We start from the raw sequence: 21,304 nt of genomic DNA on the forward strand, positions 1-21,304 counted from the left end.
AGGGCATGAAATTAAAACCCGACCACACGCCAAATGTGCGTACATTTAAAGATTGGTGTGTGAATAAAAACAGCAAGTCCGACATTTTTTAAGCCCAAAATGGTTGCGTTAGTTTTTCATGGAAAAGTTCCCTGAAAACTGATTTGACAGTGAATGGACGGAGGAGACGGGAAGGGGAGCCCAAATCCAAACCACGCCTAGGGAACCAAAATGCAAAGTTATTCTACTCAACTGCATAACTTAACACAAATTAAATTGAGTCCTATATAGTTATTGATATTAATTAACTCACATTTTACTCAAGTTCAAAGGTCAAAGTCCAGAGAATGCCCTGCAGGTTTCTTAAAATAATTCACATTTTTCGTGTCTTAGCGGCTCGTCACCTTAACGCGCGACCGTTCTGAAGTCAAACACAATAACAACACCCATTATTTTGGACATTAATATCTTTTCGTTTTTATTGACAAGAACTCTTCATCGTTTTTGTAAAAATGTCTATTTATGAACCAATACAAAATATGTATGGGAATGTGGAACTCCTTTTTCTCCATTAATGCACATTAACATTTCCCAAGAACAGCAGAGAGACAAAACAAAAAAAAAGAAAAGAAAAGAAGAAAGAAGAATCAATCTAAAAACAATAACTGTGGTGAAACAATCATTTTTGTTTTAGGGGGAGGAGGATGACACAAGTTGCTAAAGGCGGTGGTGAGCGGTAGAACACAGTAGAACACATTTCTGATCCTGCTTCATTCCAGTGAACAGTTTACTCCTTATGATCTATGTAAACACAAAGTAATACTTAACACATTTTCCTTTTTTTTCTTTTTTTTTTTTTTTTTCTTACAGTGCACCAAATATTAAGAAAAACACATAAAACATGTACAACATACAAGCAAAATATCACCTATTTTGCCTCTGGGACTCTAAAGTTAAGTGTTGAACTGGATTTGGATGTCGACGCTTCGTACTTAAGTCTTGTGTCACTAGTGGGCGGGGCCTAAACATTGCATTCTACCTGAGATGCAGCCGTGTCAGTGAACAACGCGTGAACCTGAGACGGGGAAATTAGCGAGTGGCGGGAAATGAATATCTTCTGCATCGTCTCCAAATATTCTCCCGGCAAATGTTAGTTTTTTTTTAATCGGAACGTTGGAAGAAGAAAAGTAACAACTAGCAACCGACTGTAGGTTTAATATTCAGAAATAATAACAATAATAATAATAATAGTAATAGTAATAAAAATATATATATTAATGCATCAGCCTTAAGGGAGAAGACAGTATTCACTTCTATTTCTTTATTGGGAAATACACGTTCTGAAGTGGGATTAAAATGGAAGCTGCCACGTGTCACTGAAGCAAAAGTCGTGCTCACTGTAAAACACAAATCACACAATCTCAGTCTCACAGACGAGGCCGCACCTGCTCTGTGGTTCAAAAAGCAACGCGAGTAACATCGTCAGTTAATAGTTTCATCGGAAACCGTGTCGGGGATAAACCCGCCCCGTTATGCCCCGCCCCCTGCCCGTCCACATTACAAACACAAAACAGTGTCCTCAGCGTACAGTGTTGACTCAGTGGTAATTTAAATTAACTCAAGTTTCAACAGAAGGAGAAACAGTTGAAGAGAGTTGGACGCAGGCAACTTTGACGTCTTTCACTTTCCTCGCGACATTCCCGTCTTCAACTATTAAGGCCCTGGTATACTTCCACAGCACAGCGCACGCGAATGGCGTCGTCAACGCGCAAAGATTTTGGAAGAGTGCGTCGGGTGTGCGAGGACAGAACCTGTCCGACTCTGAGCCGCTCGAACCAGACGTGTACGCGGGAGCTGTAGCATCGCTATTTTCTTCTTTGGTAGGAATGCGTCCTATTCCCTGCGTCCAGACTTGTACCGCCACCCGATGGGGAAGTGGGATTCTACAGGACCCTTACGCGCGAGTATACCAGGGGCCGCGATATGCGACGTGTGGCATGTGCGTGGAATTATACCAGGGCCGTATAATAAAATAATAAATGAAATCAAAGTCCACAGCTCCGCGATGCAAACCTCCTGTCATCTCAAAAATGCAGGGAAAAAAAAAACCCCAGGCGATACTTCATGACATTTAAATGCACAAATGTGTGTTATGCCGAGGAAAAAGTGAACATTTTCTTTTTTTTTTGCACAATGCATTTACACTAGAACTTTCCCAAAATGACTCGGACGACCCTCGAAAACCCAAACATCAATATAACAAGACTGAATGCTGTCGTCATGCATAACCATAAAGCTGTCACACTGCAATCGGAGTTGCACATTCACAAAATCCAAATCGAGTGCTTTAACATGGCAAAGAAGAACTGAACCTCACATGTGATACACGCCAGTGGAAAGACGACCACTTTAAAATGTGTTTTATTCTTTTTCAGCTTATACTGTTGAATTTTTGCTGAAATTATGCCACATTATCCGTTGTTGGTGGATAGAATTATTTCACTGGCTTATGTTTTATTTATTTGCAACACACAAACTCCGGCCAAAATCTCCCAGTCAAAACATAACGCCAATTTACATGTAATTCACTAAAACATTTAGTCATTTAAATGACTGTTTGGACAAATATTGCAACGTGAAATTCAGATTTCCTGCATCTCAATATGGATCAGTGACATTTTCCATGTCATTTCTTCACTGATAAAACCAATTTTGTCCGGTTGACTGCATGTTTTCAACTTTATTTTGAAAAGCCAGAGAAGTGCAATAAAAAACAAACGCGAGGAAGACTGCGAGACTTGCAGCTTCTGCCGATGAGTTTATCATTTGTGTTGATGGATTATTCAGACTAATGTGAGATCATGAAACACAAAGCCGTGAAAGATCCATCCTTCTGTCGTTTTTCCCCAAACAGTAAAAGTGAAGACTGCACTTTCGACCCTCCGCCCACGACCGTCACACCGAGTCGTTACTCATTAAGCGAGCCGCTTGCTGTGTGAACACACGATAATGACAAAATAAAGTCATCAACACGCCCTCGATGCCATGTTAAGAAGTCAGCGCGTCGAATGCGAAACCGTGGATTGACGCCGCGGTAGCACAACATGTGAATTAACTTGTGTTACAAACAATTAATTACTTTTGGCATTCCTCGGTGCTTCCCAGCTGGCAAAGCAAAAAAAAAAAACAAAAAAAAAACAAAAACAAACAACAGATCTCTTCCGTTCAGTGTTGGCAGGTGATGTGTGAAGCAAAGATAGAGAAGCAGAGGAGATGGGCTTCAGCACGTACACACATGCAAAGAAATATCAAATGTCCGAGCACTCAAGCCCCTGTGTCGGAGAAAGAAAAAAACAAAAAAACAAAAAAACGCAGGCTGTATATTCAGACTGAAATGTCTCTCAGAGCGGGACAGTTTTCCAGGACATTTACTTTCCCCCCAAACATCGGCGCGGTTTACAGTTTTGACGAAAAAACTCACAATGTGATACAGTCAAATCCACAAAGGTACTCCATTGTAACTCTACTTAAGGTTGTAAAAAATATTTCTTAGTCAGGATTAGTGTACAACACAGCTGTGATTCGCTTGGCTGGATTTTTACACGGGACTGCGCGTGTGTGTCTACGGAATAACATGAGTCCACTGATGACGGAGGGAGACACTGATGACGTTGTCCTTGTTTTTTTCTGTGTGTGTGTTTTTGCAGTGAAATTATTCCTAAAAGTAACTTAATCTACGTTTGTTTGAGTTAGAGTTTGGTTAAGGCTGTTTCCTCTTTTCAGTATGTACATCAACACCTGATGTTGTTTGTTGTTGTTTTTTCTCCCGTCTGAACAGCCTTTTTTAAACGTCTTGACTGAGTGTCTGCCAGAAACTATTTACAGTTTCTTACTTTTTTCCTCGCCCATTCATAAGGACAAAAAAAACAAAACGGATATATATTCTGGAGTGAGAACAGATGGAAATCACTTAAATCTCATCATCACAACTCAATAAAAGCCGGTTGGGAAAACAATGCTGCCGCTCAGCCAAATCGGAGAAAAATGATACTAAACGGAGGAAGATATTGTTATAATGAAATGGCAGCAAAGTAAGGAAAGATAATACACTGCCTCTCTTTGCTATGAAAAAGTAATCGCTTACGATGCAGCAGTAGATCTGCTCAAACGAGAGCGCTAACAATGCTCTTAAAAGCCGGCTGGGGCCAAATTAAATGGGAAGATCATTTCAAAAATATTCCCTGCAGCCTTCATTCTGATTATGTTTTCACTGTGTTGTTGTGTTACGGAGAGGGGACGTATACAATATATGCAGCCTGTTCCTCGGTTATGTTCTTTGTACAATGATATGTGAAGAATTTCATGCATTTTTGTCACAATGTCAGGGAAAAAGAGTGGAAGGAATAAATGGCTTGAGACAAATCACAGTTTACTGGAAAGAGTTTTCGATACGCGAGAGTGTGTGTGTGTGTGTGCGTGCGTGTGTGTGTGTGTGTGTGCAGATACATTTAGGAAAACAAATAAAGTGGCTGTGTAATTTTACCCTCATTCAAAAGCCAAGAGCACGTTGATATTACAAGTGAGGAAGATGGAGTGGGAAGGAAAGGGGAAGCTTGAGCACAACGAGGTTATGCAATGAGGATCGAAACGCAAAATCCAAGGTGGGGGGGAACCGGAACGAACGAAAACAAAAAAATTCAGAACAAGGCACAGAATTTTCTGCAAATGGTTGAACTAAATAAAATTCGTACCAGCAGTAGGGAAGGTGTCGAATGGTGAAGCTCTCTACAGTGATTTCTGGCAACGTCTGGCGCTCCCTCCCAACCCCCCGCCCCCCCAAAACCCCACCCCCTTTACTCAGTTTAACAGATAAGCCAAACCCTCCCGTGTTTTGTTTTGTTGGTTTTTTTTCCTCCTTTTTTGAATTTTTAGTTTTTTTGAACACACGAAACATTCCATCTACTGTACATCTGCAGACTAGACTAAACAACGGCTTAAAACCAGGCCTCTCTTTAAAAACTCGTCCCTCGTCTACGCGTTGACCCCTCTACTCTCGCTAAAAGTGACCCTGAACCACCTCCAATCCCTCCATTGACCTCCCATTCCCCCAAAACCCCCTTCCCCTCAGCCCTAAAACCAGCTCCGCGTCCCAAAGAGGACACTAGAGTGAGGGGTCCTGATTTTGATTAGATGTAGTACTCCTTCTTTTCGTCCGAGTTGGTGTGGCCACCCTCTGCGTTGATGATAGCCGTGTCTGCGTCCGCTGCATCGTCCGCTCCCTTGGCTTCGTGCGTGAAGTAGGTACCTGACGAGGACGAGATGAAGGACAGTGTCACGGACTCTGTAATCGCCTGCCGCGTCGCCGGTACAAAAGATTAAAATCTGCCCGCGACATCACACACGGCAGCACCTAATTATGCAAATCCTTCGCCATGTGGTCATTTACACAAACTCAACACCAGCCAGAGCTGTAATATTCAAAATCTCTTTTCAAAATCAAGACTGACACATGAAAATCAGGGTTTTGAAATAACTCTGAGTGTGGGGGAAGAGGATGGATCACACCTTCAAATTAACCTTGTCAAGTTCAGCAAAAGAAAAAAAAGAGAAAAAGACAGGGGGAACTAGAAAGCCACTTCAAACCTAATTTAGTAGATTTATTCATATCCTATCAAAGTGGAGTTTGATAATGAAGTCAAAGCAATATTCCAGAGTGACTGAGAAGAGCTCTTCTACATGTGGAGAAATATAAAAACCTCAAATGCTGCACAGGAACATAGAAACACAGTGTTCAGCGGAGAAAAGTGACATAACTGCATGTCTGATAAAGATTTTGATTTTTTTGTCAATGCCAGAAATTCCCTCATACGTGTCTTTACCAAATGTAGTTGTTTATATAGTCAATAAGAACTAGAATAGAATAATTCTAATGTTCTGTGACTGTCTTTCAGTGTGTCCCATAATGTGCTAATAAGAAAAAAGGCAGAGATAATGAGCCATTCTGGAACCAACCACCAGGGGGCGATGCAAATGGTTTGGTTTCTCTTATGGAAGTTTGTCCATCTTTATTTGCAGTCCATGTGCAACACACCAAATCAACAAAGACCTGAGGACAAAGACGTCTGGACATGGGCTAGTATGTCGTACATTGCCAAAGGTGAATAAAATACAGAGAAAACAGATCTAGTCCATTAATTTGACGACAGTACGGGGCCTAAATTTTATCGCCAGGTCCAAGCAGTTGTTGACACGCAGCAATAACGCAAACCAAGCGTTAATAGACTGAAGCTGAGGCTTGATAACAGACGATGAAGTGTCCGGGTCAACTGTACATGTCGCAGTCATATCATAAACTTCACTGCATTGCCATGGAGTGAAGTTTTTTCTTCATTAGTTGAACAGAAATCAGAGAGCAGTGTCTCCGTAAAATAAAACGCCTCATTTACACTATTTCTTTTCTGAAGTGCTTGATGTAGCCGGTCCCATTTCCTCGTGCATAAGAAACACCATAGTGTGAAATTCATTATAGACTGTAATTATTTCCGTGTTATGAGAACAGCATACGAAAATGTGTTCTAGCATTTGGCATGGCAGCATGGGAAAAATTATTTTTAGTCACCCATGGCCCATCTTTACCTTATCAGAGTAACATCCACCACAGGATGTAAAGACATTTAAACGGAAACAAAGTACACCTGTTTATGCTCCAAAGGAATGGTATAGAGCAATTCTAATAAAGGGAAATGTAGTAAAAGATACATCATTTTATATATATATATATATATGTATATATATATAGAGAGATATATTTCTATATCTATATATTTTCTCTTCTTCATTTTTGGAAATTGAACATAAAAAAATCATTCAGAAACCTGAACGTTGTTGATACATTACATTTAAGGTTTTTCCTGTTATTTATAATATTATTACAATATTAATATTATAATATTTAGCTTGTTTCCCCAATGGTAATGAATGGAGATCTGCCTTGAACAAAAGACTCCGAGGCAGATGAAGTTCCCTTCCTCAGTAGCCACGGTAACACAGGACAAAGGCAGACGAGGAGGAAACTAACTCCTCCTCCTTTGTGCAGTTTTAGTTTATTTTAGGTTATTTCTTTATATATTTGATTTTACACTGCATTCCAAAAGGGCAAGAGCAATTTGCCAATGTCCAAATTCGTTTCCTTTCTTTTCTTTAATGGTTATTCTTGTCCTATATATAAATACGTGCTGCTTTATTCAGTGCAAATGGGTCAGTATTAGTGTTATTCAGCTGCATTACCTTTGTGTCTTGCAAAGTAGCGCCCCAGAACGATGAGTAGACAGAGCATGGCGAAGACGACCACAGCCACCACTCCTCCAATCACGGCATGGTCCACTGTTCTGGGTGCTCCCTCTCCAGCTCGTGAATCTGAAATGCAGAAGAAGACAAAAACAACCTCAGTGTGGACCAACAAACAAACAAACAAACAAACAACCAACCACCAAATAAATAAATCCCTAAGGGTCTGTCTTGTCTGACAGTTAAATGTGATGTAAATTATACTTAATGTCAGGCATTTACTTGGAGAGACGTTTGGTGCAGCAGCGCTGCGAGATGCTGCTGCCGTGACCAGAGATGATTAAATGGATTTCTGACCATATGGGTGACTTGGTTGCCAGTTGCCGGCGGCCAAAGCCATATACTGCAACTTTACATTCACAGTAAATCCACATCTGCTTTGTGTGTTGCCATGAATGTTGCTCCAGCGCTATCTTCCCCTTTCATCGGATGAGTCCAGTGGAAGCAATAAACATGTTTAGATACAGATTAACGTTAATTCACTGAGTATAATTCAGTGACATTGGGGACTGTGAGTTTGAGCACTTGAGCTGGAACATATTTCATCTTTAGCTGCGACTTATGAACAACATGTACATAAATTAATGGAAAAGTACAGTCTTAGTCTAACATAGTATTTTCTAAGCCACGTTTTGTAACCATGTCAGACGCTAATAAAGCTTGAACTGGGGCTGTGAATTGGCAGAGAACTCGGTAAACAACACGAAAACACATCCTACACAATAACAGTGGACAATTTTTGTTCCAATTATAAGAAAAAGGTGTGCATCGTGCAGTGTCTCTAACTCTAAGTTACAAAGGTTTTATTTCCCTCAGGAAATCCGGGCCTGTCAGAACATGTTTGCAACATTGACACAACACGAATATGTAAATAGTAAAATGATCTTGATGTCTGGAGGTCTCAAACTTGTGGCCCCTGGACCACATACGGCCTTTCAATTGATTTCATGTGGCCTGACACTTAAAATACTTTTATTTTGAAATATCATTATAATAATGGAACAATCTTGATATCATTTTAGGTCATATTGCCCACCCCAAAAGTTCGACTTTTTTCATTTGACCTCATGTCCAGACTAGATGCTCAGTGGCCCCCAGGTAATTTGCGTTTGAGACCCCTGGTTTAGACTCTCATTCATCCATAAACCTACGAGACCAGCTTCTATCGATTCAATGACATTTGGATAAAGTTGCCTTTGAGAGAAAAGAAAAAAATGTATAATTGAGCAGTGATACAAAGTCACTGATATGTCATATACAAGTAAAATAAATAAAATCAACTTACGCCTGATTTCTAAACTAAAAACATTCAGTTCCTGATTTGTCACTTCAGATACAAATTTGGTCTAAACAAACAAGACACGCCATGAAATTCTCTTCCAGAATCATCGCTCGGCAAACATTGCCACAACAATACGAATTTGGATTGCAATCAGACAGTGATTAATCTGAGCAGGGGAATAATAATCATCATCCTGATTCACCGTGGATATGTTTTCTGGCATCTTCTAGGTTTAGTGCTTTGAAGAAAATATGCAAACAAGGCTTTTAGGCAAACACACACACACACACACAGTGTGTAATCACGTTTTGAACTTCCAGAAGGTAAAAGAAAAAGAAGGAAAACTGAAGCTCTTAGCTGTAATGCTATGTGACACATATTGATCAGGTGTAGGTATCCATGGCAACCAAAAGTTAATATCCATTTACAGACAGGATTAGTCCTCCTTGGTTTAAGAAAAAAAAGCATTTTAACCAGTCGTCCACTACTCATGTTGCAATGAGATGTGACCTTTAAAGTAATACTGCATTTACAAAGCACTTTGGTGCCACATATATATATATATATATATATATATATATATATATATACATATATATATATATATATATACATATATATATATATATATATGAAAGTGCCACATGATACTACACTCCAAATGTACAATATATACAGTATACTCTCTTCTAGCTTTTTTGGATGCCATTAAACCTGACATTTAACTTCCACTTCCAAGATAAAACCTGCTCTAAAGACTCAATTCACAAAAACGTGAAGTCAGGACTTTACTTAGCAACTTAAAGTGGAACAGACCAACAAAACAGCCACCACCTTGTGTCCAGTATTACCCGTATCATCTGTTCTACCCTAATGTAACCACTATGTGCATCGGAATCAGACGTTATTACATTAATATTATACGTGCTGACTCCTTTAAGCGGATTCCCAGCATATTAACAAACATTAGAGTTATAACAAAACGATGGCAAAGGACCTACTTTAGCGACGTCATGGGGCAGCTTTTTATTCCCAAAGTGGTTTTGCATTCCAGCTTTTTTAAAATGTATTTATTTAAAATGTGACACAAAGCGACTCCTCCTTCCTCTTTCCTCACTCACTCTCTCCACTTGCTGCTAAAAAGCCTGATGAGACAACTCACTACAGCTGCGGAACTGACGCCTTTCTCTGCCACATGTGACACAAACACAAGAGGTGCCTTAACCATTTCAAAGTAAAAGCACTCTAGCGTTTTTGTTCCATTTCCATTAATTTTCTTTTCTTCTTTTTAAAAAAAAATAAATAAATCAAGGCTTTGCAGGGCCAGTAACTGCGCGGCGTCCACATTTAAAAGTTTATCTTTACTGGTGATTTTCTCTCCTACAGCTGCTCAATCTCAGCTCGTTGTCGGTCAAGTGAAAGCACACTTCTGTTCCATTTTACATTCATTTCTTTCATCAAGGCTTTTAATATGAAGTATGTGCAGGAGCAGCAGACACGCGGCTTCATAGAATATTTATTAAAAGTTTATTATTTACGATGATTTCAAAGGCAAACCCACGTAAATCACAGCGGCAGCTCCACAAAGCACGTGATGTCATTATGGAACGGTCCGTTACCTTCAATATAAATACAGATAACCTTGGATTTAAAGTGTTGGAAGATTTCAGAGCACTTTACAGATTATTACCAAAAAATAATCATAAACGGAGGGAGAGACACCACGGATAACATCTCCCGCCGCCATGGATCTACAATCCTGCTTTACATCGACCTGCAGGAATAAAGGAGGGAAGGTGGTGCTGAGGAGGGCGTTTGGTGCAGTGCTCACTGTCAAACTCAACAAAACATTACCCGAAAGATCTAATAGGTTATTTTGACTTCAGATTTTCTTTTTTAGTGCTGGGCAGATTCAATTAAACTGAGCAGGAATCCTTCTGACATCCAATTCGCTCTTGTCAGGCTCCTAAAGCTGTGCTTTAACACACTTTCCTATTACGATGTTAATGTGGACTTTGGCTTTGGGGGCTGAAGTGTGTGCGTGCGTGCGTGTGAGCGTGTGTGTGGTCAGGGTGGCTTAAATTTCCTGGTTGAAGTTTATTCGTGAGAGGATGACAACATCAAAGTCTTTTCATTTGATGTTGCGGTACATCATAATAAGCTCTTTCTCGTGGATTCACATGTGTAAACACGACTAAGTCAGGCAGCCTGTTACAGATTTGGCCTGCACTTGGAAAGCCTGGCCTGTTGGTGGCGCTGGGGAGACGGATTAGAAAGTGCCATCAAAAACTTCCTCCCATTTTAAAGGAGCATGAAATATCCACAGCAAACTGCAAGGAAATCACTTTCCCCCCGCTGGTTGCTTTAAGATTAGGAATGCTTATGTCTGACAGCTTCTTCCAGCTCCTCACTGAAGTCATACGATGCTCACAGAAATATTCGGTCTTATTTTTATCACAGCAACAGTCTATCAGAAATAAATATTCCCCGTTATGCGCCGGATTTAGGGCGACTTTTCCCCCCCCCCACTATTTCAGGAAACTTAAAGGATCTGCGGCAGATTTTGAAAATAAAGTCGCATGAGGTTGATGTGTTTAACTGCACAATTATATCCACAACTGTTTTAGCAATTACTATTTAACTGTCTGGCAATTACATTTTACTGTGCAACGGCATGAATAGCTGTGTTAGCGATCACATTTCACCTGTTATAGATATTACATAAAAATGCAATGACTAAAACTATCTAGTAATTCATTTTGATTTATCTTCCATTTATTTGCGTGTTCTTTTATACTTTTACATATTATTTTCCCTTATTTCTGTATATTACTTTAATTCTTGATGCAGCTACTTTCCCCTCGGTGATGAATATAGTATTCCTACACATTTTCATGTTGATTATTGACAAAAATAATGGAAAAAAAATCAATATTCCCCTTCTATTCCTACTAATGATGGTCAGACTAAAAGGAATAATCATAGATAGCGTGTGGAAGGTGGAATTTAAAAGATGATTCTTGTTTATGAAACCAACCAGGATCATATTTTAATAGCTTTACCCACAGTTCCTTCCGGCAACATCTCAATAAGTTAATGTGTGTATGTACTAACAAGGAAACTCGAGTTTGACACGTACGAGGAACGAAATGCTCTTGTTTTCCCAAACTTTGCAGGAAATGCAGAATCTCTCATGCGATCCTAAAATCATCCAAAACAAAATAAGAACGATTCATATTCATGGTTTTCACGGGAGGATTCTGTGGAGTGGATTTGTGGTGTGTTTTGTCATTACATCGGCGACCGGGCTTTGCCCGACTCTCCTCCGTTTTCATCCCAGTTTGATTGCAACAGAATCTCCTTAAATACGTCGATGATTCAGCGAGAGCGAAGCTCAATTTCTTTGTGGGAGCGTGAAGTTTTCAGGTGGGTTGCGCTGTGGCAACATCATGAGTTATTGCTGGAATAATTCCCATCTTAACCAAACCTAAAATTTTAAAAAATAGGGACATCTGGGCTTCATGTTTAATGGGTCCTGTTTGTCGGCCCAAAGAAGCGTCTGCGTGTGCTGTCACTTTCTGAAAGCACTCAGTCCCAATGATACCACAGAGAGCAATTTGCATGTCCTATCAGTGAGTATCACTTATGAGCAATTACTGTCACCAAGTGAAATTCAGTACATTTGTCTTATTATCTCACATGGGGAGTCAAACTTGAAATTGCATGGGTGATTGTTTTAGCAATCAAAGGCGAGCACATTCGAGGCAATTTTGAATATTGCCTTCCCTTTAAAAGTCACTTCTGTTGTGGATGAAAAGCACCAATAATGTTCACATCAAGCTGTTTCCTTTAACTGCACCTCTTGGGTTTAATTACAAAACCGGGTTAATAGAAGCACAAGAATTTTTCCCAGAAAATGGCTTTTACATTTTACAAAAAGTCTTAAAAAAGTCTTAAAGTACATGACATTTACTGTACTTAAGTATCAAAAGTAATTTTCTGATATAAAATGTACTGTAATGTAGAAAGCAACAGTCGCTAATCCACAACCTGTAAAGTTGTGGATTAGACGCCCAGCTCCGCCAATCTGTATGCCCATGTGTATTTGGGTATGAATGTGTGAGTGAATGGGTGTGAATGGCAACACTGTCGTGTAACGCAGCTTTGAGTGGTCATCAAGACCAGAAAAACACTTATAAATCCACAGAACATTTACCAACTCTTCTTCTGAGGATTTTATTTGGTAGCAACGAGTAACAAAGATGAGTTAGAGGAAATGCAGTGGAGTAAAAGTACACAATTAATGGAGTTTGCATGTTCTCCCATGTGTGCCTGGGTTTTCTCCGGGTTCTATGTGTTACATTACAACACTGCGGAAGGTTCCACCAGGGAGCCACTCCATCGGCTGCAAGAAGAAGTCACTTTGAATGAAATTCAATGGGAAAATGACCCTGCATTCGACTTGATTCATCACGTCAGTTAACATTTTTCCTGAGGAGTTAATGGAGTTTCAGCTCCTCTTCAATAAAACATGATGTCAGTTTTGCCAATGACATTCCAATTTAGAGGCAAATAGACATTAAAGTATGGCATGTACTGTAGGAGTGGACGCCAGTGTGATTGACAGCTGGTATTGTCCAACAGCAGCCTGATTGCAGGTGAGTCAATAAAGTGACTCCACACCGATGCTTGTAGGACAACGACAGTCATCTATTTGAACGGTGTAGTTAACTGAGCCTAGAAACGGATTAAAAAAGGAATATGGTGACCACAGGGCTAGACAAGCAACGCAACAGTCAAATCAAAAGTGTGGTCATCGATACTAAGCAAGGGATGTGGAGTGTCTCATTTTCATAAGACATGTTGACAAAGGCGTGATTTGAGACAGAGGAGATCTCGTAATTGGATCTCCTAATCTGCTAATTAAGCATTAGTGATTTCACTGGCATTGCCTGCAGATAGAGGTGCAATCACAGCAGCACTATGTGGGCGGGATGTCATAAGAGCACATTGCCTTGTCAAGATCCTCCTCCATTGCCTACAACACTCTCGGTTAAAGAGTGAATGTAATTAAAGTCCCAATGAACCTATTCATTGAACCTATTTAAAAATGTCAGTTATATCTTTTGCCTCTCGGGTAGCGCTCTACACCGCGTACATACAGAGTGACTCGGCGCGAGGTTTACAAATTCTCAGAAAGAGTCTGACTTCACTTGGAGACAGCATAATAAAAGACGCTGGAATCTGAGCGGAGAGTGATACGAAGCAACTCCACGAGACTTTTGTGGTGACATTTCCAGCTCCAGTCACTGATTCTGAAATATTTACAGCTGTCAAAATGAAGTCAACCACCAGAAAATGAGCCAGTAGAACAAAGTGGAATTATATCACCCCACACTTTAAGAGTTTTCTCTTCAGTATTTTACTTTTGAGCAAGTTTACATGAACTAAAATGAGTTAATCCAATGTTTTTAAATGATTGAATTGGTGTCTACACCAAAAAAGTCAACGAAAAACCTGGAATATCCCAAAAAATTGCTTGAAACTGAGAAAAACATTGGATCCAGAAGACTTTCTGGATTTGTATAGAACTTTACCTTCTCATAGCTATAACCATTTTACACAAACATGACAATATTCATCCTGATCTGTTCTGTGCATATAACATTTAAATTACCACCAAATCCATTATCAGATCTGACACACACACACACACCACATTTCATTCAAATCCAATGAGTTTTGACAGAGACAGGATTTTTTTTTACACATTATAAGAGATTGAAAATCTGATTTTTTTTTTGTGTGACGTCATCAGTGGGTACATTCTCACCAAACTTTGGTGGGAACATACATGGATTCTCTGATGGAAACATAACCTCCTTAGTGCAGGTCATTATTGAGAAAGGGAAGCAACACTGATGACTTCGGGCGACCACATGGACTGTTTTGTGTCGAAGAAGTGATAACAACTCTGTGCACATATTCTACTAATATGGGTTAAATGGAAGAACTATCACGACGAAGGCTGTTAGTCAGAGAACTTAAACATTCTTTACAGCAGGGTTTCTCAATCCTTGTCCTCAGGGACGAGATGTTTCCCTGCTCCAAACACATATTTTTCTTCAGTTTTTTATTTGTCATCACATTAAGTTATCTTACTTAAAGTAGTTTTAAGAGATGCACGATATTGGACTTTTTGACGATGTCCGACATGCCGATCTATTGGGAGTGATACCAATGACCAAGTTTTTTTCCTGTTGCCAAATACAGAGATCATTTTGGTCTCTTCTGTAGTAAAATTGACATAGTTTTCATGCTCATGTCGCCACAGATTTAGATTTTCTTAATTGTGCAAAATAAATAAAGATGACAAACTAACAGTTGTAGAAAGCAACAGCAGAGAAATCAACGATGTAGCAGCTTATTTTGTCATATTTGCGGATCTTGGTGTGTTTGCTGATATCTATCATACCTGCTGATAAAAACTACTAGGGATGCACAATATTATCATGCTGATAATATTGTGCATCCCTAGTAGTTTTTATTTTACTTACATCCACCAACGAGGCAGTGTTTTCTCTTATTTAATTTTTTATTGTGTGATCGAGTAACAAAAAAGGAGAAATCACATTGTTTTACTTTTCAACAGTTACTTTGCAAGATGCCTTCTATAAAGCCGCTGTCATTGTCTGGGTTATGCAGTTCACGAAATGTCAGGATTTGCTGGAAATAACCAAACACAAAGAAGTGGAGAACCTTGACAGGGCCACTGCTTTTGGGACCTTAAATCGCCAACAAAACACCATTCAGCTTTCGCAAACAATCAATGAAGACACAGAGGCTGAATAAAAATGCTCGTAATCTCTTACTTTCTAAAACAACATTGATTATACAAAACAAAGTTCTGCTGTTTGTTTGTAAGTGCCCTGGCGTCATCGAAGACCACGTATGTTGTCAGGAAACTAAAGTTTCGAGTCGAGTGTGAGAAACAGCAGAACTTTTCACTGTTTCAATGTTTTCATTTCCTTTTTCTTTTCACTATCGCGACTGTAATTCACTTCATTAAAAAATAGGCTGGACCCAGCAGGAAAAGACACCCCCATAATCTTGAAAATGAGCATGAATATCATGCAATTTACACCCGATACAGGTGCGTACTTTATGTATGCACGTCAGCCGCAAGAAAAGCAAATGTTTCAACAGCTTGTGTTACCACCGACGAAACCTTAACACCTTTTTTCTTGCCTTCTTCTCATGGAGCCATTCATCATTTATCTAATCAAGGCCTGTCTTCATCCAAAACGTAATATAATTATGGGCTATAACAGTTCTCAGGATATTAAGCTGTATCTAGGCCATGGCTAGGCTCGATAAACACCTTCTAATAATGGCTTTTAGTGGTCTCAGGAGTGACTTATCCTAACACATTGAGGACTCTCTATGGCTCCCAAGGCCAAATGACTTTGCGGCTTGTTGTAGAGATGCACATCAGTCCTGATAATGGGGACAGTGTTTGAAAAAAGAAAAAAAAAAAAAAAAAGAAGCCCATCCACCAGGCTGCCCTTTTTCTCTTATGCCTGATTATCAACCCCCACACACACACACGCACACACACCCCCTCCTCCCCTGCCACCGTCACTGAGCTGCCTCCAGTCTTGGTCATTTCAGCAACGTCTAAAAAAAACTCCCATGGATTTATGATAGTGGTGGGGAAAGGTGGCCACAAAGTCTGGGTTATGTCTGTGCTCTCATGATGAATGACATTTTTCAGTCTGACACCAGACATGAGCTTACGTTCACATTACCAGCCAATAGTGCGATCACTTTTAATCCAAGATTTGGTTAAAAAACTTGTTTGAGTTCAAAATGTACAGTCTACAAGAGCTGCAGGCCGTGTGGAGTCATAAAGTTATCCAGCACAGTTTGGCCTGCATCCATTTTCTCTTTGCTAATCAGACGACAGCAGTGTTTGATGTTTGATTTTCCAGTGTCAATGGAGGACAAAAACAAGTATAAGTGTCCTGTTGAGCAGACAATCTGGTTCCAATCTCTGCTGCATTTCCACTGCAAGACAATTATGACAACACTCTACACATGGATAGACACAAAAAGCCACATGGATACACGCAAATTACATCTTATACGCGGCCATATGTCTGATCTACTAAAACATACTGAAGTAAAAGATGCGATAAGATTTCTGCATTCACACAGCCTGGACAAGATCAGATCTGTCTCATCAATGACTGAATTTGAATTAGAGCGTTTTAAAGAGCGTCATGTATCAAGAAATTCAGGACCCAAACACACAAGCTACGTCCCCTAACAAAGAAAACAGTGTCTTCAATGAAAAAAAAAATAAACAGAGAAAGAAAAATCCAATGCAGGAGGAGCAGGTTTGAGAATCTAAACGACCTTCACTGGGGAACATGCGGAACAAAGATCATGGACGGACACCAGCTGGGGAACAGAGAGACGGGATACACTACAGGGAGGCGGAGATAAGTGAACGCAGGTGAAACACATCGGGGCGGGGCAGACGCTCACAGCGGAGGAAAACCAGACAATGACGGGCAGTGACTCACGAGGAAGAAACTCCAAAGTCAAACGGGGAACTAAGACAAAGCAACTGGAACACATCAGAAAACTAAATACACAAATTCTGACTTAATCTCAGAAAATCCTTTAAGGCCCCGTGATGAAGTTCTTGTGGTCATGACAAAAAGCTGGAGAGAAAAAAAGAAAAAAAGAAAAATACCACGTCAAGGTCGACATCAGAGAAATGTCAGGCGGTGATAAAACTCCCTAAATCCAGCTCTGTGTCTCCCCTGTTTTTGGCTTGTTGATAAAAACAACAGAAGAGACTGTGCATCCTGGTGTTGTGAGACAGAAGAGCATCAGTGAAATGACATCAGGGCCTGTGTGGAGATCTGTGTACACAGCAGACACAGCTCCGGGCGAAGGAACTGTGCCAAGGAAATGAGGGGCTAATCCCGGTAAAGAAGCCAAAAACAATGGCTACATTTACATACACGCAGTAAACAGACTATGGTGCATCTGCTGGTCAAGGACACACTCAGAGATTTAGCTGTTTACACGACTCTTTCACACTGTAGCTTACCTCGCTCAAAATTCCTATTTCCATAAATCAACATGAGTAGAGCTGTGTTTTTCGACAGCTTCAGTCTTCTCCCTATTTTTCCCAATAAAATGTTCCTTGTTTACAGAATATAGGCAGCACAACAACCTTGCATGGTGCACCTGCTCGACTGCTTATTAATGCAAATGCATTGAGCGCGTAAACATGGTCAAGACGACCTGCTAAAGTGCAAACTTTAAACGCGGCACGGTTGGTTGGGTTGGTATTTGAGAAACTGCTGATCTACGAGGATTTTCCCCACACCACCATCTCTAGGGTTTGCAGAGAATGATGGGAAAAAGAGAAAATGCCCACTCAGTGGCAGTTCTCCGGACAAAACGCCACAAAATAGAGGTCAGGGAAGAAATAGCTCGGCTAATTTGAGACGATAGAAGGGCAGTAACTCAAAAAACCACCAAGGTATGATGAGGACCTTGAAGCAGACGGGCGACAGCAGCAGAAGACCACACATGTGCTGCCTCATACATATAGGCGTTATATGTACCTAATAAAGTACGTAGTTTCCTGCATTTCATGTCATATAGTTATCATGCTATGTTTACGTGCTGTGTGCACGGTTTAAGCATGACATAAGTGCAATGGTTCATCTGGGAAAACCTCGATTTCTCGGGCATCTGTAGTGTTCTTTGCTAAGGTTTGACAAACACGGAACGCCATATTGATGCCGATCCAAAAGGCAACAGCAGCAAAAACAAGAGCTTCATCCTTGTTTGATGCAGGGATGAAGACGATCAGCGTCCCTTCCTGACTCCCACAGTCGTCTTCAGCTCTGAAACCTGACACATGAATCAACAAACCGCGGTATAAACATCCACACCCGAGACCCTGGAAGCAAAGTTAAGTCATGTAGAGTTTAGGGGAAGCTCGGTGAACTTTAACATGCAAATATCCTCAATTGACCGCTTGCAAATCATCTCGACAAGGCTGACCTTTTGAGGAAATGGAGAGTCCAAAATGGAGAAGTCTCTTATATTAGAATTAGCCGGAGTAAGTGATTCCATCCTTCCTATAGCGTGGCGCTCCCTGCATCCACCACGGAAGACAGTTAGCGCTGAATGACAAGCTGTCGCCGAGTAAACGCGCTGCCACCAGAGAAATACGACAACAATGTAAACAGCGTCAGCAAGTCTCAAAAGGACCTTTATAATTACAAATATTCATAAGGTTTAATCACAGCCACGTTAGAGAAACACGTGCTTAATGATGTGCCGCAGATCGTCGCGGCGCATCCTTCCCCACCAGCAAAAGTGAAGTCAAAAGTCTCTGTGACAATTGAACTGTGTTTCGGGGACTTATGGCTGCAGACACACAATCAAAGCTTCAGAGTGAAGAGATAAAACACTACTCTGCTATTATGTAAAGATGTCGGCCCAGCAGAAAATTTGAGTTGTTATCCCCTGTATGCCTGCTTTGTTATGCTATTGCGGCTGTCTTTGAGAAGCAGTGTTGTGGCACAATCTCCGTCAGGTGTAGCAATGCTGACAAAAACCCGCAGTGATAATAAAATCCTTCAGCAGAACTGAGTGCATGGCGTGGGCCTCTAATCCAAGCTTCACTTTAAAGGAAATTCAGACCAGCTTACATGCATGAATGGTGACGGGGGGGAGTGACAATCTGCTGAATTCCACATATACAGCTTATATTATACACGGAAGTTGTACCAGTGCTGCTCAAAGTGAGTAAAGGCCTTACTGGGGCTGTGTTAATGGAAAAATATCCAAATCCTGAGTTCTTTCATGATGGAATCAAACCTGTCTGTGCCAACATTCAGAAAAGAAAAGAAAAGAAAAGAAACAGAAGCCATTGCTATTTCAGTCAGTATTATCTCCCCAGTCCTTCTTGGCCTGGACTGGCTCTGTCTACATGTAGCAGTACAAGTCTGTCAAATGAAAGTTGCAAGACTGAGTTGCTGTCATGGCAACGCCAAGCCAAAAAAAACATTATAGTGAAAGTAGTCACGGCTCTCTGGTGTCCCGTGTTCCAATGTTTTCCATGATTGTTTGGTTCAAATAAGTAAAATAATTTTCATCTTACTGCTGGTCGTAGCGAGTGTAACATCACCTCCATCCTGCCTGTACCAACAGAAGTGGAGAGGTGAAGGCTGGTGTGGGTCATCGTCAGTGGAGTCTTAGAAATATCTCGACAAGTGCGTTCGATCATCGGCTGCAATTTGACGCCAATACTGAGTCCATTGCAAAACAGGGGACGACAGAGAACACACTTGCTGAGGAGGCTTTTATAGACAGCCTTTCTTTTGTTGGTTCAGCGTTTTATCTTCCAAGGACAGGAAATGCTCTCAGCAGCATTGTAGACATCTGCTGCAAAACGGCTGGGGGTCAGGCATCGAGACCTGTGTTCACTCTGGGGAGGTCGGGTGGCTAAAAAGGCCAAAAAACATTATTAACGATCATGATCACATCCTGGCATCCGAGTTCAAGCTCCTACACCCGGGTCGCCGGTTTCTCTTGCCCCTGAGCAGAACAGATAGACATTCCAGATCCTTCGTACCCTCAGCTATCAGACAACTAAACTCCGATCGGGGTCAATTCTAGTCATTTTTGAATCTGAATCTGAATCTGAGGTGAAGTCGTGACTTCACTGACTCCTGCTCTTATTAACATCCAGTGGATAATGTCAAATACAAAATAACGTCACATCAGTTTGAGGCAGCCATAGCCGTGTAAAAGCGACATTAGCTCAGGGAACTAATAAAGGCTGACATACAGTACATAATGTGGAGGCATTTTGTATTCTACTAGGAACATGGGTATTGTTTTTATGTCTTTTTGTTTGTTTTATAGTTACAAGTAGTGAAAAGGTTGGTTTGTTCTAAGAAGAAAATTAAAAAAGCTGACTTTAGAGTTTGTTTTCGGTTATATTTTATGTTTGAAACAGCATGCTGTTCCCCTGCTGTAGTTTACTGTCACTGCTAATTCATTACCTTCAGTAAAATACACCTGTATTTGCCATTTACTGGCTGTTTACTTGTTTGTCTCGCTTTATGTTAGCCTTTTTCTTTTACGAGCCATGTTGTAACATGGAAGAAAATAATCCAATCAGCAGTTCACGGTCAGCTGGAGGGTAAACCAGTTTGGTCCAGACTGAAAAATCACAACTATTCCATCGGCTTTTCAATAAATCCTGGTTGAAATGTTATCCAAACTACCGTTACAACTGTTACAAACAAAACAACACCTTAACAAAATGATTTGTAATAGCTTTGTTGATCTATTAGATTTTGGATTTCTTTCGCCAGTAAGTTGTGTCTGATATAAATGTGTCAGATCTTGACACATTAACCGCATTTTTAAATTCTTAAATGACTCATTTTTTGCCTCAAATGATCTTACAACTCTGTTGCGTGACACAGAAATGGTTTTATTTGTAGTTTTTACTTCAATTGTGTGTTTTCTGCATAGAAAGTACAGAAGTCTCTCCTACTTGAGATTAATAAGAGTTTATGTTATATAATACATTTTTCCTTATACTACTGTATATCCAGTCAAGAGCAGATTGGACGCTAATTAAAGGTG

At 40.4% G+C, this 21,304-nt stretch overlaps 1 protein-coding gene across 1 annotated transcript in view; it reads right to left on the reverse strand.

Annotated features, from left to right (window-relative positions):
* Positions 1-428: 428 nt before the first annotated feature.
* cadm1a (cell adhesion molecule 1a) overlaps positions 429-21,304 on the reverse strand; it is a 375,151-nt gene continuing 354,275 nt past the window's right edge. Inside the window, 2 exon segments of the mRNA XM_044042576.1 lie at positions 429-5,284; positions 7,267-7,395. Coding sequence (XP_043898511.1) covers positions 5,166-5,284; positions 7,267-7,395 — 248 coding nt within the window. The 3' untranslated portion in view covers positions 429-5,165.

The sequence above is a fragment of the Solea senegalensis genome, linkage group LG13 (assembly GCF_019176455.1).
Source record: "Solea senegalensis isolate Sse05_10M linkage group LG13, IFAPA_SoseM_1, whole genome shotgun sequence".
Lineage (NCBI taxonomy): Eukaryota > Metazoa > Chordata > Actinopteri > Pleuronectiformes > Soleidae > Solea > Solea senegalensis.